The sequence below is a fragment of the Lissotriton vulgaris genome, chromosome 9, assembly GCF_964263255.1.
Source record: "Lissotriton vulgaris chromosome 9, aLisVul1.2, whole genome shotgun sequence".
In the NCBI taxonomy this organism is placed as follows: domain Eukaryota; kingdom Metazoa; phylum Chordata; class Amphibia; order Caudata; family Salamandridae; genus Lissotriton; species Lissotriton vulgaris.
Genome location: NC_141697.1, coordinates 765,736,404 through 765,761,737, shown reverse-complemented (window position 1 = coordinate 765,761,737; position 25,334 = coordinate 765,736,404). Strand labels below are relative to the sequence as shown.

Genomic DNA, 25,334 nt, shown 5'->3' with positions numbered 1-25,334 from the left:
TGATTACGCAGGTCACTAGTTAAGCATTCTTTTGACATTCAGCAATCCCTAATTGACAGTAACTGGGACTTTTTGTTCCTAACGGAAACATGGCTAAATGAGGAAAGCAACCCTGCTATCACCTTGGCGATTCCGGAAGGTTTCAGCATCTTGTGTGCAAATCGACACAATGGAAAAAGAGGAGGAGGAGTGGCAATTGTCTATAAAGACAAGTGGACCATTAACTCTCCCATTTTAATCTCATCGATAACATTGAGGGGCTTCCTTTTTGTATCAACCTCTCTGCGTCTGTCTCTTTTGCAGGCCTGCTGCTCTACCGTCCGCCTAATTCCAGTCCCACTCATCTCCCGGCCCTACTTGATTACATTACACTAGCCACCACCCGTTATGCTAATTTTACTGTTCTGGGAGACTGCAATCTCCATGCAGATGATCTTTCTTGCTCTATGAGCTCGAATTTGCTATCAATACTTTCCGCCTGCAACTTGGTCCATCCCACCCACAGAGCAGGACACACTTTGGACCTAATTTTTTCCAATCTTTCGAGCTTGATAATTGATGATCCAATCCCTGTCACATGGTCAGATCATTTTTTAATACCATTCTCGGCCTCTATCTCTCGTTATGATCAACCCTCTTCCACCCCGAGGGATCTTGGGAGAAATTGGAGCAAAATAACATCTTTTACCCTTGAAGATCATCTTAAAGAGAGTTACCCTGACCTGGGCGAGGATTTGAATTCACGCATTGCTCATTTTAATGAATGGATTAGCAAGGCTATCAATTCTCTGGCACCCCTTAGGCCGATAAAAACTTTTAAATCCACCCCTGCGGCCCCATGGTTCTCAGATGAACTACGCAAATCTAAATCTGCCTGTAAAGTATTGGAGAGACGCTGGAGATTGGACTATTCTAATGATAGCAAAATTAATTATCGTAAAGCCCTAAAGGACTACCGGAAACAGATTATTAAACGAAAAAGAAATTTCCTAGCTGAAAAAATTGACAAAGCCAGCAATGCTCCCAAGGAAATCTTTTCAATTGTGAGGTCATTCACTAATCCTCAAGCTTTGATCCGTAAGCAGCCAGTCTCCCAGGAACTCTGTCTTAAACTATCAGAGTTCTTTGAGGACAAGATTGCACGGATTCAGGCCTCTTTTCCGTCCAAAGATAATACGGACCTTCTTGTGGCTCGTACAGTGCCATACCCTACTGGTCCTGCTCTCACTGAATTTGCTGAAATTTCTACTGAGCTCTCTCTTCAAAAGCTACTTAGATACAGATCAGGCTCCCCAGGGGACCCATGGCCTGCCAAATACTATAAAGTGTTAGCCTCTTTTTTAAATCCCTTTCTCAACTCTATGTGGAACTCCTCTTTTAGTTCAGGGATCTATCCAGAGGCATGGAAACACGCGTTCTTGATCCCTATCCTGAAAAAGGCCACTGCGAACCCCGAGGATACGGCCAATTACAGACCGATTTCTCTTCTTCCAGCCCCAGCTAAAATTCTTGAACGGCTTGCTTACCAGCAACTTGCCCGTTATATTGAGAGGAATGGCCTATATCATGACTCCCAACATGGCTTTCGCATGGGTTGCAGCACGGAATCGGCCCTCATTGAGATGGCCGACTCTGTGCGATGGACCTTAGACCAGGGATCGAGGGCGGTGTTGGTGCTGCTGGATTTATCAGCTGCATTCGACACCGCCTCTCACCCTTTACTGCTTAATAGATTGCAGGATATTGGTATTCAAGGCAAGGTCCTCGCTTGGATCAGCTCGTTTCTGTCCAACCGCACACAACAGGTACACACCCCGCCTTTCACTTCAACACCTAGACCATTGAGGTGGGGTGTCCCCCAGGGCTCCTCTCTTAGCCCACTTTTATTTAATGTGTATTTTTCACCGTTGGCAGAGCGTATCTCCCGCTCAGGAATAAAAACTACGTCCTATGCGGACGATATCCAGCTATTGTTTAGGTTTAAGGATCCATCTTCTAGCACTTTCGATCCTCTCAAAACTTGTCTGAGAGATATCGCCAGCTGGATGGACCATAACTCCTTAAGACTTAATGCTGGGAAAACAGAGGTGCTCTTTTTTAATCAGCCATCCCCTCTTAGCTCGAACCTGTGGTGGCCGGAAGATCTGAGCCCCGCCCGACCCCAAAGGACTCTGTGAGAAACTTAAGAGTCCTCTGGGATAACAAACTATCTTTTGATAGTCAGGTTCAAATTGTCTCAGCGGCTTGTTTCTCCAAGATAAGGATTTTAAAAAAAACTAATTAACTATCTACCTTGCGCCAACAGAAAAACCATTGTTCATGCCCTTATCATCTCCCATCTCGGTTATGCTAATGGCCTGTATCTGGGACTCAATAAAGATCTCGGTGTACCCTGTCTGTCTGTGTGTACTGGGCAAACACTACGCAACTTTGGAGGTGCCGGATCTGGGCAGCAGCGTCAGTAAAGACTCGGAAGGTAACTGCACAATAGCTACCACGCTAAATAATCATGCCGATTTCTCACTCTGCATACTGCACGCAAAACTACTTGAGCAGCGGCAGGGACGACTCGGAAGGTAACTGCACGCAAATCTTTCTCCTTAAATTACTCATGTCGGTTTCTCTCTTGCTGTCCGGAAAAATGCTACTTTAAACAAACATGCCGGCTTTTACCCTATGCCCGGAATTTCAAACTGATATCTGTGTGCTTTTTATTTTCCGCGGGCTTTGCGATGGTTACACTCTCCATTGTCTAATATGGCTGGGGCCATAAACTGGAGCAATAAATCGCCTCCCTGCCCACAAGATGACCATGAGGCTACATACCAACGAGGGCAGGGATCAGCAAGTCAGAGATAAGCCTCTCTCTCTCTCCTCACCATCTAGCAGCATAGAAGCTGAACTCTATCCTCCCCTTTAAGCAACACGGAAGATGGACTAACTCGACCTACCCAGAGTAGAAATGGAAACTGAACTCAACAATCACTACAATTTGGCTGCCATATTAGACTGGTCTCTCTCCTTGTCGGCCATCATGAGCTAGTCTTTTTCACGATTTGACCACACTCTAAAAACTGGCCTCTTTAGACTATTTTTCAACTAGCGAATGTCTGCCTTTTATCTCTATATGGCGTGCCTCTTCTACTAACGTTTTTCTTCCACCATTTTAGTGACCTCTCACTGTCCTTTTGACTTTCCTACTGTCTCTCTTATTGCCTCTGACCAGTATAGGCCTAGAGTATATCCATCTTTATCTCCTCCTCTTGTGATTCTATCTCTTGTACATTTGCAATTTTTTCTTTCTTTACTATTTGCACCTTTTGTAACGCGTGTAATCCTAAGTCAGCTGAAATTCCAGGAGCCTAGTCCCGACAGCTCGACGACTTTCGGAGGGCTGGATGAGGTCCCCCGCCACACGGCGGAGGAGGGCACTGGACATCGAATGCTCTCACTGTCCTTTTGACTTTCCTACTGTCTCTCTTATTGCCTCTGACCAGTATAGGCCTAGAGTATATCCATCTATATCTCCTTCTCTTGTGACTCTATCTCTTGTACATTTGCAATTTTTTTCTCTTCTATTTGCACCTTTTGTAACGCGTGTATCCCTAAGTCAGCTGAAATTCCAGGAGCCTAGTCCCGACAGCTCGATGACTTTCGGAGGGCTGGATGAGGTCCCCCGCTACACGGCGGAGGAGGGCACTGGACATCGAATGCTGGCTTATGTAAAGCGCTCTGATAACCTAAACGGTTCAAGATCTTGAAATGTGCAACGTAACTGATTCTATGTAAACTGTTGTGACAACATGTAACGGAACTGGTGCTATGTAAAGCGCTCTGATAACCTTATCGGTTCTAGTTCGCGCTATAGAAAACTCTAAAAAATAAAAAAAATAAAAAAATCTGTCAAACTTCAACGGGTCCAAAATGCTGCTGCACGTTTAATTGGTGGCCTTTCCCGCAGACAGCATATCTCCCCATACCTAAGGGAACTACATTGGCTCCCTATGGGTAAACGAATTGAGTTCAAGGCGATGATACTCGCCTTCCGATCCACCAAGGGCCTTGGTTCGGCTCACCTTCAATCTACCTTGCGACCCTACAGTAATCTTAGATCCCTTTGTTCCAATACCAAACTTTTGCTGGCCACCCCTAGATACAGAAAGGCCCGAGCGGGTGGAAAGACCTTTGAGCTCGGAGCTGCTCTAAGATGGAACAAATTGCCTCTGGATCTTCGTAGGAGCAATTCGGAACAAGAATTCCGTAGATCCCTGAAAACCTTTCTGTTTCGCCTGTAATTTTTGCCTTTGAGCCGGTTGTCATTCAGTCAGCGCCGGGACACCCCGTTGGGGTATCTGCGCGCTTTACAAAAGACACAATAATAATAATAATAATTACGCACTTGTATAGCGCACGACTACCCGTAGGCATCTCGGCGCTTGTACGAATACCGCCGAGGAACCCTTCCATGCCTTTCCCTGTGAAGAGCCCACTCCTGGGCACCCTCAAGGTGATGTCAGGTATCCTCAGCGTTGTTGGGGCCATTGTAGAGATTAAGGAAGCTATTGCCCAGAGGTGCAGAGTAGGACTCATGATCAGAATAGGCACCGAAGCGAGAATTATCAGGTCCGAGGAAATTGAGCCCGAGACCCGCCGAGGCGTGAATTGAACCCTGGTCCCAGCAAGACTACTGCATCAGGGTTTGCCGCTCTAACCATTGAGCCACACTTCTCTACTTATTAACAGTGGACGCGTCCCTAACTAGCTGGGGAGCTTATCTTCAACAACACACAGTGCAAGGTCTATCATTTAGAGCTGATGACAATCTTTCTAGCTCTTAAAGCCTTTCAGATCACCTGTCTGGCAAGGTTGTCTTGGTTCGAACCGACAACATGACAGCTATGTATTACATACAGAAACAGGGGGAGGACACACTCTCTCCAACTGTCCCACTTAGCCAAGACATCTGAAGGTGGGCTATTAACCACAATATCTATCTCCTAGCGTAACACCTCCCAGGAGACAACAACCAGATAGCGGACCTCCTCAACAGGCAGAGGTATCAAATACACGAATGGGAAATTCACCCTCCATACTTCCAAGCTTGGAGAGCCCCTCACATAGATCTGTTTGCAACACCCCAACATGCCAAAGCTTCGCCTCCAGGTATCCACACCTGTTATCCAAAGGCTCTATGGGTGAACAGGTCAGGGATATTTGCTTACGCTTTTCTGCCGCTACCACTCATTCCATCAGTGGTTCGGAAAGTCAGGCAAACATCTCACACTAATCCTAGTAGCTCTAACATGGGCACGTCAACCCTGGTTCACAACCCTGTTGGAACTCTCTCTGGTACTGCATCAAAAATTGCATTTAACTCCCAGTCTCCTCACACAGAGCCATGGAGAAATCAAACACGCAGACCCCAAACAATTAAACCTCGCAATCTGGCTCCTCAAGTCATAGAGTTTGGTTATCCGAACCTTCAACCAGACTGTATGAACATTATAAAGGAGGCAAGAAACCCTACCACAAGAGCCTGCTACACAGCCAAATGGAAGCGATTTGTTATCTATTGCAATGCTATAACAATAACCTTAATGCTTCCATACACAGCATTATCTGATACCTGTTACATTTGCAGCTGTCATCATTGGCCTATATATCCATCAGACTGCATCTCGCTACAATTGCAGCCTATCTTCAAAATAAGCAACATTTATCGCTCTTTTGAGTGCCTGTAATCAAAGCCTTTATGGAAGGACTAAAAAGAGTCATACCCCCAAGTCTTCCACCTTTCCTAGTGTGGAATCTTAATATAGTCCTCACCATTTGAACCCATGCACAAATGTGAACTACATTTCCTCACTTGGAAAACAGCTTTCCTCATTGCAATCACTTAATTGAGGATAGTGGGTGAACTTCATGCGCTAACTGTGAGAAGTTGGCCTGATATATGATGCTCACTAATTCTAGTGATCACCTTGTATCAGTCCAAACAACCCTTATGGTGATTTGTTGTAAGTCAACCTTTTAGACCAGCTATCCTAATGGTAGCATGGACAAAGCAGTCTTAGGCTAAACTCTTTTGGCATGTGAAGCCAGCTGTTTTACCACATATAACCCCTTGAATACCAAATGAAAGGACACCACACAGGTAGTTATGAAAATAAACAAGATATTTATTAACTAACAAACACCTCTGAACTCTTTATGATAACAGAGGGCTAAGCACATGACAAGACTCTTAAGAAAAATATGTTTAAGTTGCACAATTAGAATGTTGCCCTAGGGGCACAACAAACCATATACTAAGTAAGTGGAATGTGAAAGTCGATAGAAGGAATGGAGCTGTCCAGATGTTGTAGGATCGCTGGGACTACACTATCCTAACTCTAGGTAAGTAATAGGAGGCCCACGGAACGCGTGTGCAGAGTGTGAACTCACACGCGAGATGCGTAACGTCTATGGACAGTACAGTTCAAGTAAAAGGTGAGTACGGACAACCCTGACTAGTTAGGACTGAAACTACTGTGGAACTGGACACTAGGAGAGTCAATCTACCCTTGAGCACCGAAATGCTCTTGTTACCTCACCCACAGGCTGCGGGTGCATAGGTGCGAAGTAGTGTCGGGTTCCGGCGTTGACGTCTATGGAGCCTGAAAGAAAGGATGCTGCAGGCGACCAGGAGGAAGATGTCCGGTGTGATCCATGGGTGGATCAGTGAAGAGGAGAACCTGAAAGCAGAGGGGACAATGTTCAAAGTCACTAGCTAGTGACTGGAGTGGAACCAGATGTCGTCGTCGCGATCAGGTGAAGAGTGGACGCTTGTCTCTGCAGCCACGTGGACCAGGAGGTGTCTTCGACGACCAAGATGGAGGCACGAGCTGTCCCACGCAGGCCCTCGCTGTTGGCGGTGTCTGATCCGGATTTGGAGTCAACAGGCCTTGGCAAAGGCAACCCACGCGGTGAGTGGAAACGGCATCTGGAGTGGACCAGGAGGGTCCGGGGTGCTTCTCCTTTGCAGGGAAGCAAGGGCCAGTCTGGAGAAACCAGACCAGGAGATTGGATGTCAAGATTCGTCGTCTAGGAGGTCACTAGCCAGCCGGCAAGTGACCAGACAACGCGTCGAGCAGCAAACAGGCAGAAGGGCCTCACGCAGATCTCGTGGATGCTGGAGGGCTGGTCTTCGGTGCAGGAGCTGCTCGGGGTCGGGGCTTCTCAGTCCCCAAAGCACTTGGCCGAGGTTACCTCAGAAGTCGTGCTGGAGCGAAGTGCTGCTTCTTCCAAGATGGCCGGTCCCACGTGTCTCGTCGCACCCACGGATCTCAGCAGTGCTGCAGATGTAGGTAGAGGTCGGAGAGGTCTGGGAATCCGGGTCTCGTCGGGCTCTGAAGTCTAGAACCTCAAGGGAAGACGACAAAGGGAAGCCGCTGGACGCTGATGGTGCCTGCTTCTGCAGGGTGGACACTCTTTGCCCACAAGGGAGATTTCTTCAGTCTTCTTGGCAGAAAGTCGAAGTCCAGAGTTTCTTCTTGTAGAGTTTCAGTTCAGGATTAATCTAACTTGGAATGGGACCAGCTCCTACCTTTATCCTGCTAAAGGGGGCTGTACTACGACTAGGTCCCTTCTATGGGTGGGACCAGGAAGGGGGGTGGTTACACCCCCTCTCCTTTGTCCGGTCTTGCGCCAGAGCTGGGGCTGGAGACCCCCAGGAACTGGTTTGGACCGGTGTATGCACAGGGAAACCTTGTGTGCCCCAGGCATGTCTCATTCCTTTCAGCCCTGTCCTACCCAATACACAAAATCCTCTCTGGCGTGGTGCTAGCACCTCCCAAGGCAGGAAACCCTTTGTCTAAGCCTCCCTCGCTGGAAGGACTCCCAGCAGCAGGAGGTCAGACGTGTCTGTGGTGGCAGCATCCATTTTGTGATGCTGAGGCTCGGGTTAACTTTAACCGGGGTTCACAGTTAGGTACATGGCATGTCCCTCTAAAAGGGTGGAATGCTACCCCGTCGCCATATCTAAAGCAAAGGGTGATTACACCACCTTGCCCCAGCTGATTGATCAGCCAGTTGTGTTAGATTTGGAGGGCCAGATTCATGCTGCAGCCCCTGGTAGGCCTAGGGTTCACTTATGCCCTGGGTACCTATGGTACACTGTACAAGGACTTACAGGAGTGTCCCTAATACCAATTGGTAAATGCACCTAAGGTACATGGATGTCAATTTAGAGAAAGAATAGCTAGGCTGTGGGTCTGATTAGCAGGCCCACAGCCAGGGAAAGTCGTAAACCAGTGAAGCAAAAAGCAAACATTTGGGGTGACCATAGGATTGCAGACCCTACTCTCCTACACTAACCATAGAAGAACCTTTTTTCCACCCACACAAAGATAAAGTGGTTCTTCGTACCAATCCCAAATTTCTACCTAAGGTAGTATCTGCATTGCACATAATTCAGTCGGTTGAATTACCTGTTTTCTTCCCTCAACCCGACTCCGTTGCAGACCGAGCTCTACACACCTTAGATGTTAGAAGAGCACTGTTGTATTACACTGAAAGAACACCATCTTTTCGTAAGACCAAACAACTCTTTGTCGCTTTTGCACCACCTCACATAAGAAATCCTATATCCAAAACAGGTATTGCTAGGTGGCTCATTAAATGTATTCAGATTTGCTATGCAAAAGCCAAAAGGACTCTAATGGTACCCCTTAAAGCACATTCCACTCATAAGCTAGGGGCTACTATATCTTTCTTAGGGAACATCCCTATTACTGACATCTGCAAAGCTGCAACATGGTACACACCACCCACATTCATTCACCAAGCATTATTGTGTAGTTGTGTTAGCCTGACAACAAGCTAATGTGGGCCAAGCAGCACTTAAAATGCGGTTTCAGACAACTCCACCAGTTATGGGATAGCCACTGCTTATGGAGAGACTTCTATATACGCACACAACAAACAATGGGAGGAGGGTCTAAGGGCGAGTTTACCGACCAACCAGGTACATGCCCCAAAATACAATATTTTCACAACAAAAAGTGCCTGGGGGTCAAGAAATTAGTCAAACAGAGTGGATCACAACACCAATACTACACAAAAGACACCAGTGAGGACATCATCCGTGTTAGTGAATGCAGGCCAAGTAGAGGCTCAAGAGCATATGGAGAAATAGTTCCCATCAGAAGCCACACTGTACCGCCCTCTTTGTCATCATTCTATATAGTCTAAGCATAAGCATGTGATCTACAGCTCACGTGCCTCAAACGGAAAATGCTACTTACCCAGTATGCATCTGTTCTGGGCATGTAGAGCTGTAGAATCACATGCGCCCACCCACCTCCCCGGGTACCTGTAGCTGCAGTAGTTCTCTTGTTACTATTCATACATACACATGGACATCTCTAGTCTTTACCTCTACTTCATTCTCTCATCCTCTGCGGGTAAAAAATCTGCAGATGGAGTCCATGACCATGCACACTATCACTGAAAGGAGGAGTATCCTACTTCGTGACTAGGAAGACTTCTTCGAAGAAAAACATCTGGGCCCAACACTAGATGGCGAACTATGTATAACCATGAGATTCTACATGCCAAGAACAGATGCATACTGGCTAAGTAGCATTTCCCTTCTGGTGCCAACGAAATGGTCTGGATCTGTTTCAAGTATCCCCGCAACAGATTTTACCATCTCTTCTATCTTTAGAAAAATCAGGTTTAGTCTTCTCTTTGTTTGGTTGAATCCTGACTGTTACTATTCTGGGGATCGCCATTCTTTTCGAAGAGTTGTACTCCAGATTAATTGCCCGTGTCGTGTACCTTTGTGTATTATTACTGGGACCATACGAGTGATCAATGTGTATGTATGTGTATGTGTATATATATATATATATATATATATATATATATATATATATATGTGTGTATATATATATATGTTTTTTTTAAAGATATTTAATCATACCTCGCTTCTGCTATTTGTTCTCCACAAGACGCTATCACACTGGCCACCTCCCATTATCTCTGTGAGGTTGACCATATATGAGGTATATCTGCCTCATATATGGTCAACCGGGATTTTGCTGTTCTCACTTTACCTCAATGCCTAATCGCCAACTACCCAAGAGGCCTGACGAAGTTCCCTTTTGGCACAACTGGGAACGAAACGCGTTGGCTGTGTGCTGGTTTTTAAAGATGATCAGAATAAAAAGCACTTTTTTTTTACTTATTGTTTACGCATCTACTTTCCACAAGTGCACCTTCCATTCTTCTATGAAAATTGTGACCGGACTTGTAACTTTGGGTGACGGGTGCGGGAAGTGTTTTGCACCAACTTTTGATTGTTGATGGTACATGTGCTTTTGTTGAGCTGGACCCTGGTCTGTTGTTTGTTCTTCAATTGTTAATTTAGTCTTCTCTTTGGTTAAGCTGCAGCTGGCTTTCATCTCTCGCTATTGAAGAGCTTCCATTGCCACTTCTCTTTGTGCCTCAAACCTTATCAAACAGTTCATGAAGGATCTGCTCTGTACTTTCCCTCCAGTGCGAGTGCTTCCACCGGAATGGAACCTCAACGTGGTCATTGCATAACTCATGAAAAGACCATTCGAACCTATTCATAAAGAATTGAAATTTTTAACATGGAAAGTCGCTCTTCTGCTAGCCCTCACCTCAATCAGAAGGGTAAGCAAAATCCAGGTATTCACCATTAAGATACCCTTTTTAATATTTAAGGAGAACTATGTAATTCTAAGGACTAATCCCACACTTATCCCTAAAGTGCCTTCACAATTACACCTCGGTGAGCAGGATATACTCCGGTCCTTTTTTCCACAACCATCAACGCCTGTAGAGCAGGCGCTACATACGCTGGATGTCGAATGTTGCCTTAAGTTCTATCTTCAAAGAACGAAGGACATTCGAAAGACTGATTAATTATTTGTTGCTATGGCCAAGGCAGAGAAGGGAGTGGAATAACAAAATCCACTATCGCAAGATTATCAGCTGCGGTACAGTTGTTTCATGTCAAAGCCAAGAAACCTTTGGAAATTATAGCAAAGGCTCACTCTACCAGACCGGTTGCTACTTCAGCGGCCCTCTTAGCAGGGGTGAATTTGGAAAAGATCTGTCCTACTGCAATCTGGAGGACCACTCATACCTTCATGCAGCAGTACTGACTGGAATCCGCACACGATGCAGATGCAGCTGTAGGCCAGGCAGTGCTTCGCCATCTCTTTCATTAAGTTAAGCCTCTTTCTAGCCTTTGGGAATAGTCTTTAGCTCTTATGGTGGTTTCAAATACTAGAATGTATTGAAAATATAAAGCATATTTAAGTAAAGTGTACTATTGGTTACGCTATTACTTCTTTCTCATTTCCTCTTGCTAATATTGTGTATATGGAAATGCTACCACATAAGTGACGTTTTACCCTTCTTTTCGGAGTATATTCCATGCATCGATTCACATAACAGTATGCACACTTATAGCCCTTGTGGGTTTTCTTGTTAACTTAATATTTTTGGGTTCACTACTTGATAAGTCTCCTACCACCCGCAACAGACAAACTAAAACATTGGATGCAACTGCTTGCTATTCTGATTCAGGCACGTGAATCTATGAAAGATACCCCAATATTGGATGAGAAAATAAGTTACTTACCTGTAACTACGGTTATCCAGTATTGTTATCTTTCGTAGATTCAAATGCACCTCCCCTCCTCCCCGCTGAGGCTGTTTCCTTTATTCATTAAGATACTAACTTCTCACTTGTACTGCGAAAATCTGAGGGTAACTGCCTCTGCAGGGAAAGTTCTAGAGGGTGCTAGAAGCTGATTGGCTGCATTCAACATTTTGTCCTTTCTTTAAAAAGGACCTATGCTATATAGAACATGGCACAGGGCCATTATAGCCTATGGTATTATTTGAATACTGCTTAACTATGGTACAGTAGGACTCCCATCTCGACGACAGGGAATGATTTAGTGCTGTGAATCTATGAAAGATACCAATACTGGATAACCGTAGTTGCAGGTAAGTAACTTTTTTTCTTCCCCTACACATTTGAATGATAGAGTAGGCATATGATACACTGTCACATTATGTGAAGCAATCATGCCAGTCTAGCCACCTAAATTAACAAACTATCAAATGGCTTTTCTTCACTTTAAATGAGTCCCAGAATAGCAAGGAAGGAAGGTAATTTTTCAGCAGTTAAAATTGAGAGAAGTGTCATAAATCATACTGATGTAAATTAAGTGCCCTGACGATTTGGGGATTTTGCTTTGTGGGCCATTTGGTAACCAACTAACTGTGGGGTTGAACTTCCCTTTTAAAGAGCACATCAATAGAATGTGTTATAAGGGCTTACGGTGCAATGGAAATCATGGAAACCTCAATTTGCATCCACTGTTTCACAATGAGCCATACAGCTGACACAAATTTCCTCTCCCAACCACTGTGGCGGAGGTTTTTTGTTTTGTTGTTGTTGCGATTCTTTAGTTAAAGGTAGATTGGTGCTGCCATATAAGCTGTCATTTTCACTTGGTCACCTCCATTCTAAGTGCCTTCTCTATTTTGACATGCAGGCGATGGGCCGGAGAGGGCCTGCACCAGAGCTGCAGGGAGTAGAAGTAGCTCTTGCACCTGAGGAGTTGGAGCTAGATCCCATGGCCATGACCCAGAAGTATGAAGAGCATGTGCGAGAACAGCAGGCACAGGTGGAGAAGGAGGACTTCAGCGACATGGTGGCAGAGCATGCAGCGAAGCAGAAGGTGAGATTGTTGGGATAATCAAGCAGACAGATTATAACTAAGGCTCCCTCTTTTCTGTTTTTTACTCATTTTTACATATAAATAAAGATGGAAAATGATGATTTCTGTCAGTATTTTGCTTTAAAAGTGGATAAATCCAGAAGATTTTTCTCCTTGTGTGTGACTTTCCATGCATGAATTCCAGACCAACAACTGAGCACATAAAAAGCATGGGGAGTTAAAAAAAAAAAAAGTATGAGATTCCCTTAAACACAGGCATTAGTTAACATATATTTGTATATAGTGCTGTATTTGTGTGGGTGTAGGTTTTGTTATATTTTGCTGCATAATTCTGCTTAAATACAAAATAAATATGGATAAATACCAGTAAAATGGCCAAAAAATAAATAGGGATAGATACAGATAGAATGTCAGAAAACGAAATTCCATAAGACCGATAGCCCTAATTATAATTCTAATTATAATTGAGCAATGAAGTCAGCCTGAACAGGTAGTCAATAATGAGTGAAAATGAGAAGTGAAGGCATAGCCCTAAATTAGGATTGAGTGGTACATGCATCCAAGTAAGGAGAAGAAGGGGGATGATGGGTGGTGGTGATCATACACATTGAGGAGGATAACTGGTGAAGAGTGTGAGTACTGCCCAAGGGAGTAGGAGAAGCAACAATCTTTTTTTTTTTTTAAACCTTTATTTACAGTTACAATGTTACATTTGCGAGCCTACAACCACAAGGGCCGGCCGTCGCTAAAACAAAACAGTAGCATAATATTGCACAAGTACACAGCACTTCAGTCGACAACCCGGGGGTCCGGCGGCGATTTAGAATATATTTCTTGAGAGCATACGATAATGCACAGGATGGATTAAGGTTTTGATTTTTAAATATATATAAATAAACAATAAAAACAAACCAAAAAAACAGCGAGGCAAAAAAGGGGGGACTATATGGTAAGTGTCCTTCCCAAGAGGGGGAGAGCCGCATTAGAGAAATATACACAAATGGCAGTGAATGAAGCAATGGAAGAGGGGGGGGGGGGGAGGTGAGGGACCGAGAGTAAGCAATCACAGCATCAGCGAAACTCTACATGGTAGAAGGAATGTCAGGCTATGGGGACTGCAGCATTTCCAGGATATTTACAAGAGGAGGAGTACAGATCTCCCCGTGATAAAGGTTCCACTGGTTCCATATTCTCCCCCACTTCTTGGGCCTGCCACGTGCAACATACACAGTTTTGTCCCTAAACATGCACCAGTCCATGTTCTCTTTCCAAGCTGAGACCGTAGGTGTTCTTTGGGATCCCCACAGTTGCGCTATGTCCCTCTTAGCCACCATATTCCCAAGAGTAACCCATTGTGTCTGTGCCACATTATAGTCATTTGGTTCCCACACATTCAGTAAACAACGTCAGGCTTCAGGCAACAACGAGACTCCCGTAACTTCCTCCATGACAACATGCACACGGTTCCAAAATAACACCACCTCAGGGCACTCCCATAAATATATGGAGGAAGGTACCCATCATACCACACCCACGCTTACACAACCCATCCACAGAATAACCCATACGCAACAGCCGGGGGCCCGTTATGTAGATACGATGTAAGATCTTTAATTGCACCAGTCGGAGACGGGCCGGAATCGCGACCTCCTTGGGAGAGGATATCGCAGCCTGCCAATCTTCATCATCCAGCTCCAGTCCATCACAGGTCCAAGCCTCCCGCAGCTGTAGGGGAAGATCCGTTCGATCATTAACACCTTGGCTGCTGTGACTTTTCCCCTCATATGCTGACATTCTTTGAATACCATTGTTCATGACGAGCTCAGCTCGTCATAAGCACAGCTCCACTGTGCCTCATGACGAGCTGAGCTCGTCATGAGCATGGAAGGGGTTAATAAGTTTTTTATATATGAGGGAAATGGTGCTGTCCGGGACGTGTCCATCAAGCACCCTGTCTTCAAGAGGAGAAGATTCCGGGATCACGGTTCCGGCCGGGAAGACCGAACCAAGTGCGTGCCGGATCTGCATGTAACGGAAATGTTCCCTATTGTTTAGTGTATATTCCGCTTGCAGTTCCTCAAAGGTCTTTATCCTATCTTTGACCCAAAGATCCCCAACCTTACTGATGCCAATGAGGTCCCACTTCTCGAAACCCTTGGTAGTTCATAAACTGCCTAATTTTTCAGTGACGTAGAGCGGAGTCGCTCGAGTCAATTTATCCGACCATCCCATAGCTGCATTCGCACTACACCACACCCGCAACGCAACTCCGGTGGGCCCCGTTAATTTCCTGCCAGTCGATTTGGAGTATAGTGCCCTGTTGTAGTTCCCTCCCGGGAGCAGCCATTTATCCATTTTGAATGCTGGGTTTGACGCAGGGCCGAACATGGCATGGTTGATTGCACTCAGCTGGGAAGCCCAGTAATAGCTTTTGATGTCCGGTAACGCAATGCCCCTATCGTACCAGGGCAGCGTTAACTTCGCTAGGGCGATGCGGGGATGCCCGCCCAATATCAGCTGCCTCTGAAGGCACTCTATCTCACGAAAATAGCTGGCGGGTACGAGATCGAGCGTATTTTGAAGGGCGTATAGAAATCTGGGCAGGGACATCATCTTGAATAGGGCTGCCCTTCCGACAATGGCAATCCACACCAAGCCGCTACATCGGATTTAAGCCGGAGAAGCGGAGGGAGCAAGTTACGTTGATACGAACCGCAGGGTCAAGCGATACGTAGATCCCCAAGTACTTAAAGCCGGTTTGTGTTATCTGTATCGGGCAGATTCGCGGCAAGGGTGGTACCTCTCCAGTAAGCGAATAAACACTAGATTTAGCCCAATTAATCACTAGGTCAGAATTCTTCCCAAATGAGCTAAGGACATCAAACAGTACCCCCAGTGACTTCCGTGGGGAAGTAAGGTACAAGAGGATATCATCCGCATATAGAGATATGCGGTCTTCAAAGTCAGGGGTCCATCTAATACCTTTAAGCGATGGTTCCCACCGCAGCCAAGCAGCTAGGGGTTCCAAGGCGAGCGCAAAGAGCAGTGGAGATAAGGGGCACCCCTGCCGCGTGCCCCTCCCGAGAGTAAAGGATTCCGAGACCCTGCCGTTAACCACCACCTGAGCTAGCGGATTCTCATAAAGGAGTTTGACCCAACCGATGAACCCCAGACCAAAACCAAACTTCGTGAGAGCCGCCCATAGGTACGGCCATTCCACGGTATCGAAGGCCATCGTGGCATCCAAGGAGACCAAAATGGCCGGCTCGCGCAACGACTCCGCTCTCGCGAGGACGCCATGAAGACGACGCAGGTTCAGCGCGGTGTTGGGATGAGGAATGAATCCGAACTGATCCGGGTGTATCAAGTCCCCAACCACCTTAATTAGCCGATTTGCTAACAATTTTGCCAGGATCTTAGGCTCGGCATTCAAAAGTGATATCGGTTTGTAAGACGCACATAGGTCCCGGGGTTTCCCTTCTTTATGGATCACGACAATGGACGCCAGTCTCTGGTCTCGGGGAAGTGACCCGACATCTCGCGACTCCAGAAACATATCGCGAAGATACGGCGCCATATTGTCAGGACACAGCTTGTACAGTTCAATGGGGATGCCGTTAGGGCCTGTAGCTTTTCCCGAGCGGATGGAGCGAATAGCGAGCGCTATTTCATCGTTGGAAAATTCCGCCTCCATAAGCTCTCTGTCAGAATCAAACAAGCAAGGCAATGCGATATCTCTAAGCAATAAATGTGAGTCCTCCTCAGGTCTGTCTGAGACTGGCGCATACACCGTTTGGAAATGATGTGCGAAACCCTCCACTATCTCCACCGGATCAACCACACGCATTCCATCCGCTCTCTCAACAACAGGCACAAAGCGGTTCAGTCTTTCCTTTTTATCCAACCATGCAATCAGCTTCCCCGCCTTTTCTCCCACATCATACAGTCGCCCCTGTTGCTCACGACTCATGGCCTTGGCAGCATCAGTCACCAGGGCTCTATAGTCAAACTGTTTGAGGTTCAAGGCATGCAAACTATCCTGCGTGGCCCCGGACTCCAGCTCTGCCTCCAAGGCAGTGATATCAGTTTCCAATCGTACAACCTCCTCGTTCTTACTTTTCTTGGCACAGGCGATCAACAACAGAGTCTGACCCCGGATCACTGTCTTGAAGGCTTCCCACAGCGAAATGGAGGAGGATACCGACTCCACATTTTCAGCGAAATAATGATCGATGGACCTGACCACGCCCGCCCAGGTTTTAGGATTCCGGAGATGCCAGGGATTGATCGGGGCAACCCGACCCCCGGCTCCCAGCTGAATATTAATAAAAGCCATAGTGGGGAGTGGTCTGAAATACCTCTGGCCAAGTGTCTAACCTCTCTGACCGAAACGGCCTGTGCCGCCGGCATAAGGACATAATCAAGCCTCGCGAGGCTCCCATGTGCACCAGAATGAAAGGTGTATTGTGCCTGTCCGGGGTGAATCAGCCCCCAACAATCAACAAGACCCAGTGTCTCCAGGAAGTTACTCAGCCAAGATTGCGATCTCGCAAGATCTCTGGGGGGGGGCAACGATCCTCTCTACCACAGACAACGAAGTTGAAGTCTCCACCCACAACCAAAATCCCTTCGGGAAACCCCAACACCACGTTCCCTAAGTCAGCAAATGTCATAGTTTGGAAACCTGGTGGAACATACACGGAGAGTATGGAAATCTTCTTCCCCTCCCATCTACCAATAATGGCGGCATACCGTCCCCTATCATCTAGGATGGTATCATCAATTTCCAAGGGGGAGGGAGTTCCTAACAAGGACACCAGCCCACACAATCCGGAGGTGAACCCCGAGTGTGCGACTAGTCGATACCCTCGCCTATTCATTGCGTGGCATGTGTTCCCCACCAAATGCGTTTCCTGTAACATCACTACATCAGGGGAATGACATTTCAAGAACTGTAGTACTATCCCCCGTTTTATCCTGTCTCCCAAACCATTGACATTCCAACTTAGTACCCTCAAGGAATGAAAGCGGAACCTCCCCAACAGCGAAAAGGACACAAAAGTCAAAATGTGCAAAGATGCATTGCCTCTAAAACAATACAAAATAGAATAAAGTACCCCCCACCACCCCTAAGAAATCCCCGGAACACATCCCCCCACCCTGCACCCCTGCATTAGTCCAAAAAACCACCCCAACTTGCAGTGTGCCTGTCGCCCAAACCCGAAACTAATCTACAAAAAGAGAGAACAACACCCTGGGAGGAGGAAGAGTCCCATTTTCCCTGCCGCCTCTGGGTATATAATCATTACATTTACAAAAACCCCAAAATTTCAACAAACCACTGCTGCAAAGTCCATGTGCTGCACGCCCCGGTCCACACTCACTCCTCTTGTTCCATTGGGCCACCATCGCCCCTCCAGATTGTTCCGTGCGGTCTCGATACGTCAATAAAGTATCTAGCCAGTCACTAACTACCTCAGGACGATCAAAAAAGAGTACACGTTCGTTATGTTCAATGCGCAGTCGGGCAGGGAAGAGCATAGCGTATTTCAAGCCCATGTCTCTCAATCTCCGTTTCACCCCCATCAATCCCATCCTCTGCTTCTGTTCAGATTGGGTGAAGTCTGGGTAAAAACTGATAATCACATTCTCGAATTTCGTGGGGCCATTAGCTCTCGATGCCTGCAGGATAGCGTCGCTGTCCCTGAAATTAAAAATTCTGGCTATTATGGGCTGTGGTGGGGCACCTGGTTTGTGTTTCCCGCCCGGAACTCTGTGGGCACGCTCCACCGTGAAGAAGTTGCTGAGGCCCTTAGGGGCGAGATGATTTTTTATCAGGTCTTCCACAAGGAGATCCGTCGTCAATTCAGCAGACTTCTCCGGAACTCCGATGATGCGTACGTTGTTGCGCCTCATGCGACTTTCGAAGTCATCCAGCTGGCGGGCGAACTGGTCATTGGAAGTTCTTAAATTACGGACCTCGGTCTGGAGATCGGACATGTCGGTTGTAAGACTGGTGGTCTTGATTTCCAAAGTCTTGACCCGTTCATTGGTCTTCGCCAAGTCAGTCCTAATCAACTTGACATCAATAGCCACTGTATCAAGCTTTGAGGCCAATGTCTCATATTGCTGGCCCATGGATGTTTTCACGCTCGCAATGGCGCCCATTACGTCTTGCAAAGTCAACTCCTCCGTCGCTGGGGAGCCATCTCCAAAATCGTCCGAGGTTTTACCACTACCACTGGGGGATCCTTTAGGGCGAGTGTATCGATCCATGATATTGGATTGAGTGGCACCCCCTCGGTGGGTGGTCTTGGTCGTCCGTCTCTCGCTGTCAGGCTTGTTCGCCATGTTGAGCAGTTTGCCCCGAAGGGGCTTTTGGGACCTGGTATGAATGGCTCCTCGCGGATCAAGCTGAGAAAAGTCAGAAGACATTGCGCATTATACAAGTGTTCAATCCAAATAGACCATGGGCCAACAGGAGCAGAGGGCAGCCGGGTTTCAGTAATCCAGAACAGAAAACGAAACTGAAAGTACATCAGGGGCACCAGTCGTCTTCAACTAGCCGTTGTTGTTCAAATGCCTCCTGGGTATTCCGGGGACTCTAGTCCCGGGCTGCTCCTCGGTGTAGGCCTTCAACTATCGGAGTGGAGTAAGTCCGGTTCTCGGCATCCAAATCGATTTTTGAAAAGAGCTATCATATCAGCAGGGTTATGTCCGCAATAACCCGTTGTCTGTATCAGGATTTGTGACAGGATATATGCGGGAGGCGGCAAGGGTCTCGGGAGCCCTTTGCTCACGCGACCATCTTGGATGTGCGCTAAGCTCCTCCTCAGAAGCAACAATCTTGTGGGCATACAAGTCTGAAAAGGTGTCAGTTTGCAGCCATTGTGGGCAAAAAATTCAGGGTTCTGAAAAGAAATTTTATAAGTCGGTCAGTCTCAGAATGCACCCAACTGGAATGTAGGGGAGGGTGTGAGTTTATACAAATGAGTGAAAGAAAGTTTGTGAGAATTCATAAGCGTCAAGTTGAGGGAAGTGGAAACATGATCATTTGGTCAAGGAAGAAGATTGGGTAAAAAATTGCTGGTTGTAAATGGTGATGGCGAAAGCATCTATTGAGGCAGGAGTGTGCGCTTTAGAGGTGGACCGAACAGTTCACCATGGGTCTAAAAATGCAGCTTGATATAAAAATTAGTCTGATTACTCTGGAGTAGTCTCCGACCATGCTGAGAATACAAATACTAAAATCTGTTTGCAGATGTGCTTGCATGGCAGCACATGATTACATTGAGAAGCATATTGCTGCAAACTCTGCGCAAAGATGCGGTTTCCTTTTTTCTTGTGCCCTTTGACGCGGATTCGGAGTTCTCCATGTACCTTGATGACTCGTCTTACCACTGTCAAGCTACAAGTAATTAGTCTGTGGCGATATTTTTCAAATGATTCCTCATCCAGGTTTTAATCTGTTAGTCACTATGCTACATGATTATCGATCTGTCTTTGAGAAATTTAACAGGCATATGTCAGAGATCATGAGAATTACAATTTACTCCACTTTACTATAGTGTCCTTCGGAACATAACCACATTACCACTGAAAGTCCTATTTGGCTTCCATTTTATTGTCGTATAAATCTGCAAAAGCTTTAAGATACTACTTCCATAAGTCTAAGATATATACACAAGTGTAGATGATTATTTGTAACTAAATAAAACTATTGTTGTCAGTTAGCTTGTCTCCAGATTCTCAAGTCATGGGAAACAGCAGTTTCTCCTTGGAGACTCCATACCCATTCTTCCAAAGCAAAGGCAGCCTGTGTGACCTTTCATTATCGCTGTGTAGATATTTGTTGGACACCAATGTGAGTTGCCCCTCACTTTCTTGTTAATATTCTAGAATGTCTGTGGCTTTTAAGCAAGGTGTGTGTATATATACATACACACACACACACACACACACAGTATTTTTGTTTTTTGCTTCAAGCTTAGTTGAGTGCATGCTATTTCCATATCTCTATATTTTTAGGTGGACACATCAGATTCTCATCCTTTTAGAAAGTGAGGAGAGCAGGGCCACAGAAAAAGAGAACTTAAACTTTGTGGAAATGTCGGTAACCTTTGGCCATGCCACCCCCACTCCTCAACTCTCACCCACCCAATAACCTCTGTGTGACACAAGGATAGTGCCCAGGGTACTGTGAGCGATTATATTTTTTGACATTTTTCCAGGCCTGGTTGTCGCTACAAGCAATCCCCAAATAGTTGTGGAGGGCTAAGAGTACAGGAGTCACAACGCTGTTTCCTTGTTTAAGACTGAGAGAGCTATCCATCTTAAATAGTGCTATCCATGTGAATGGGACTCTGAGGTGTAGTCTGTGAGTGAATGATACTTGGCCATGTAGAAGGTTGCCTTCTGCCATGTTTGTGCTTAATTAATATTTTTTATGTTCCACAGCAAAAGAAGAGGAAGGCTCAGCCACAGGACACAAGAGGCGGAAAGAAATACAAAGATTTCAAGTTCTAATCTTCATATTTGGGCAGAGGAGAAGACCTCCAATCCAAAGTTCCCAGCAACTTCATGAGTTGTGTTTTTTACAGAAACTCCTATAAGTGCCGTCCACTAACTCTCGGATATCCGTGGTTTGTGTTGGCATACTCCTTTTAAAATATTTCCTTCTGAAAAATCCTACACTCACGAATTGGAAGACAGAAGAATCTCCTCAGTATTTGGAATTGCCACTGATGGCAAAAGACTGTTTGCCTTACTGATCCTCTTTGGGAAGGTCTTGGAGGTGGGTAGGGATGTTTTCCTTTTGTAAATAAATATAAAATCTACAATCCTGTTGTGGTGTTTCTCATAATGATGTTGATATTTGAATTGTCCCCGTATGCCAGTCACAATAAGTTGATTGCATTTGTCCTAAATCAGCATGACCAGAGTAATTGATTGCTGTGCCTCTCACAGGAAGAAAACCTTATGTAACATCTTTATGATCATGGTAGAGTGTGCTTTTTGTCAAACTTCTGTTTAAAATTCAATGGGTTATTCTCAGATATCCGCTTAGCTTTAATCCTTGGAATGTTTTTTGGCTAAGCTTTCTGTAGTGTTGTTCATTGTGCTCCGATTTAAGGATTTTTCCCTAATTCGATTGATACAATGGTTCATGTCTATTTGTGATGCCTTGCAGGAGGTTCGAGTTTTCCAAGATTGGAATTGCATAATGTGAGCGACAAAAGTGAGCACAGTGGTATTGCTGGAGTGCTTGTTTAGCTATCGAGGGTAACTTAGATGGTAACTAGATAAAGGGAGGCTGCATCAAATTGAAAGTGGTCTTAGGATCTCGTCCTTCTTGAGGTATATGTTGGGAAAGTGGTTCTCTGCAAGGTTTTGTAGACCTGTACCATCCTTTCCTGAGCACTTTTTCTTACCTCCCAGTGTTTTCCTTGGCATTACTCTACAGCCTCCAGACATTAAATGTGCACTGCCTTTCCATAAGAGACATTTGCTAACGTAGCCTAAAGAGAACTTTTAGTCGTAGCAGGGATGAATGTGGCCCCCTTTTTCCAGGATATTATATGACTGGCAGTCATGGCAATGGGTTTTAGTTCAAGATTGAAGCCGTTTTGTTCCTGCAACCCTAGTGTTGTGGAAGCCCGAAAGCCCACCCAATTATAAGTGCTGCCCATTCTTCCATAGCTGGATTCTCCTCCTCTATTCTTACATGTAATATGTGTGTGCAATGTTTGCAGCAAGTATCTATTGTATTTTTACATACTCCTCCAATCTACATTGGATCCAGAATAGTACATGTTGTTTTTCTAAGTATCTGTTTCATCTTCAGGCATGAGTCATACTTACATCATCCTCAAGACCACATTGCATTGGGGCACAAACTTCACCTTAAAGTACTTCTTTCGACCAAGTGAGCCATGTTTGACTGCCTGTTTTTTCCTGGATGACAAAGCAAATCTTTAATTATGCAGCCTGAAATCTCTACTAGATAAACATGCTAGTTTACAAACCGTTTTCCCCTATTCATGTTGGCTATCTACGTACACAGGGCCTGAATATGGCACCGGCCATAAGTCCACAATCCCCCGTATATCCACAATATTAACACCTTTTTTTCTGCTTTCGGGTGCTGAGAGAGCTCCTGGAGAAGGTGCTGAAAGTGTTTTGCAGATCTGGAATAAATTCCAAAGCAGTTGAAGCAACACTGAAGATGTCTTTATTCTGGATTTCCCAGATATTCTTGGGCGAGATCTTCATGCTGTTAAAGATGGGGTCCCAGGGCTTCCCAAACACTATTTTGTATTGGAAGTAATCTTCAAGTTCTGACCGAACTGCCGTCGGTTGACCTTTAACCATAAACATCCAGTATGAATGTTCTAGCTTCCGTGGGGACCATAGGTCTGAGTCTAGCCACACAAACACAATCCCTTAATGCTATAACAGTAGTGGAAGAGGGTAGAGACTGTTCCCATCCTACTGGATCTAAAGAAAAGCCACCACTTAAGAGTTGCAAAAATGAATTGGCTCCACTTCCAAGGATCGAGCGAATTAAAAAAAAAAAAAAAAATGAGCACCAAGCACCTTCGAAAAAAAAAACCCATGGAGACAAACAGATCTCCACCATCAACGAGGAGAGGGAGCATGTTATCAGAATGAAAAAGGCATTAAAGGAAGCCAAGGCATGTCACAGTGCTACTAAGGCTACCAAAGATACAAACACCACACAGAGTTTAAAAACACACCAAGACACCGACGGAAAAATTTCATTACACACCCTAAAGCAGAGTGGTTCCAATTTGCTGTGCATGAGGAAGATGAGACCCTAAGGAAGGACATAGAGGCAGATTTTCCAGATGATATGTCCATGTACCATGTATGTCAAGGAGGCAGCAGACTCTTTTGGGGTTCAGATAAAATTAGTGAGATATGGACACTTGTTTGATCGATCATACATTAAGCTGTATCACTGAAAGAACCTATTTTTTCTAAAACTCCAAACTAGCCTTAAACGGGGCAGAGTGGGTTTTAGCAAGCCAGCTACCTTGAGAGCACAAACTCTGACGAAAGATAAGAAATAAACGGCATCCTCTCATACCCCAAGTATATTTAGTCCCATGTGAAGGCTCACTTACTTATAGTCACTGCAGCCGGTGAAGAGGGCTAAGTCAATCTCCTCTATGGGCCCTTCCCCGCATAATGACATCAAGAGACGGAAGGCAATAGACAGAAAACTGAAGAGAGCTGCAGCTATGGAGTGACTTCTCTCAAAATCTAATGCCCTCATGCATTAGTAAGTACAGCAGTATTGGGAGAAGCTGGAGGTCTTTATGCCCCAGCTGCCCAAGGAGTATCAGAAAAGAGCCATAGCACTGATTGTGGAGGGCAAGAACATAATGCGCTGGGATGACTCCGGGTAGCCATTCGCTATATAAGTATGTAGTCATTCATTCATTCATTGCTAACTCATGCTGCTGGTCGGCACTGGACTCCGCAGATGCAGCCTTTTGACTGTTTGCCAATATACTATACTTTAAAAATATTCATGGCTATGCCTTTCTGGCTTTGTACCATATATCTAGGCCAATATAGTGGACATGCCTCTCATAGGCAATTATTTGTGTGCACCAGAAGTTGATCAGTTCATTGACTGGAGTCCATGAAGAAGGTCAGTGATCCAGCTATGGCCATGTTGGCTTTACAAATATTTAAACCTTCCACTAAAAGGTGCAGCTTCACTGAGAAAACAGTGAAGACCGCGGTTCACCCCGAAGCACAGAGACTACACATAGGGAGCCAATTGACACCAACTGTGCAGTGACTACTTCCTCTGGAGTCTATAGCATTTTTTCTGATGGATGTATCCAACTACAGATTCATCACCTAAAGCATTTTCTCTAATGGATTTATCTAACTACAGAATCTGAAAGAGACACGTTAGTGATTGTGAGGAGAAAGTGCCTAAGGACTCACCTTTTTCGGCCGTACTCTGCCCAAACATCGAATCGGGACGCCAGGAGTTAACCGAGACCGCTCGCCAGAAGAGGCGGGACAACCCACCTTCTGGGACTGGATGCGAGAGGAAGAGGCGCGCGGTAAGAGGAACCCGGAAGACGCCGTGGAGCCGGAATCGACAGAGCAGCGGAAGGCGAGGGAACTCCAGGAGACGCCGAGGGACGAAGAAGAGGCTGACGGAGAAGACCCAGAGTGTTGGACGAGGACTGGTGGACGCCCCCGGAGGATGCTGAAAAGCCGCCGCAACTCTGAAGAGTTGCAGCAGACGCGGTGAGTGAAGCTACCGGGGTAGGAGGGAGGGGAGGGCATTGTAAGCCTACAGCTTAAGACGGGCACATACTGCTTATTTATGTTAACCGCGTATCCCCTTTTTAGGTCTTGTCTACATGTTTGGCGAGATTATAGTAATGCATTTAAAGGTCTACCCAAACTGCGGATTAGGTACAGTTCATGTGCGCCAGGCGCGTGCACATCGCCAGCCACATCCCACACCATTTGTCTGAGCCTCGGTATCAGACTTCGAAGAAATCCGCTGCCCCG

General features: G+C 45.8%; 1 protein-coding gene across 1 annotated transcript in view; it reads left to right on the top strand.

The window, feature by feature from the left end:
- SF3B2 (splicing factor 3b subunit 2) overlaps window positions 1–21,607 on the top strand; it is a 461,083-nt gene extending 439,476 nt beyond the window's left edge. Inside the window, exons 20-21 of the mRNA XM_086938496.1 lie at window positions 12,582–12,767; window positions 21,225–21,607. Of these exons, the coding sequence (XP_086794622.1) occupies window positions 12,582–12,767; window positions 21,225–21,293 (255 nt within the window). The 3' untranslated portion in view covers window positions 21,294–21,607. The remainder of the gene's footprint in view (window positions 1–12,581; window positions 12,768–21,224) is intronic.
- Window positions 21,608–25,334: the final 3,727 nt, after the last annotated feature.